We start from the raw sequence: 703 nt of genomic DNA on the forward strand, positions 1-703 counted from the left end.
GGATTTTTAATTGTTGAATCCTAAAATAACAACTGTAAAATGTGCTAAATTAGAATTCTTTCTTCGATTAATGTTATTTAATTTGGAGTTTCTTAATTTATTCTTTAATCATCTGTCATATCAAAAATATTTATCAATTAATTTTACATCATTACATCCTTAAAAGAAAATCTATAAGTTAGTTTCCCTGATTTATTTTCTTTCTTATTCACTTTCCCAGAAGTAGCTTCATAACCTGTACTTGTCTTTTTATATTCACTAGATTGTAGTCTAAGCTCAATGCATACTTAAATTCCGATTTAATATTTGAGGTTTATTTATGTTTCAATTGTTCTCCCTCTAATATTTTTGATTCTTATCTACATTATGATGAAATTAATCATATATATTCTAAATTATGTAAAGCCAAAAGAAGCCTACTATTCGGAAATAAAATATAATAATGTAAATATGCTTATAAGCACTTTAATTGTTTTTACTTACCTTACTTCATAAAACATTTACTAAGCAGCTCTTTAGATAATTTTTTGCCAAAAATTTGATAATTAGTATTACATGAAAAGCTAAATGGATTAATAGTGCTACACTTAAGAGCATATTTTCTACATAATCTTTTTAGTTTTACCTGTTTTGATACTAGTGACTGTCATATATCCTTTGGTCATGTTGTACATTTTATGTAAAAACAGTTCTAAACTCTTTG

The 703-nt window shown here is 24.8% G+C and overlaps 1 protein-coding gene across 1 annotated transcript; it reads right to left on the reverse strand. All coding sequences in view use genetic code 6, as the record gives it.

The window, feature by feature from the left end:
• Positions 1–208: 208 nt before the first annotated feature.
• On the reverse strand, positions 209–359 carry TTHERM_002653396 (hypothetical protein; the record flags this gene model as incomplete). The annotated part of the gene is made up of 1 exon (XM_012795174.1): positions 209–359. A coding segment is annotated over one exon (151 nt), but the record flags the coding sequence as incomplete, so codon positions are not given.
• Between the last annotated feature and the right edge of the window lie 344 nt (positions 360–703).

Source organism: Tetrahymena thermophila (assembly GCF_000189635.1).
Source record: "Tetrahymena thermophila SB210 genomic scaffold scf_8255281, whole genome shotgun sequence".
Classification (NCBI taxonomy): domain Eukaryota; phylum Ciliophora; class Oligohymenophorea; order Hymenostomatida; family Tetrahymenidae; genus Tetrahymena; species Tetrahymena thermophila.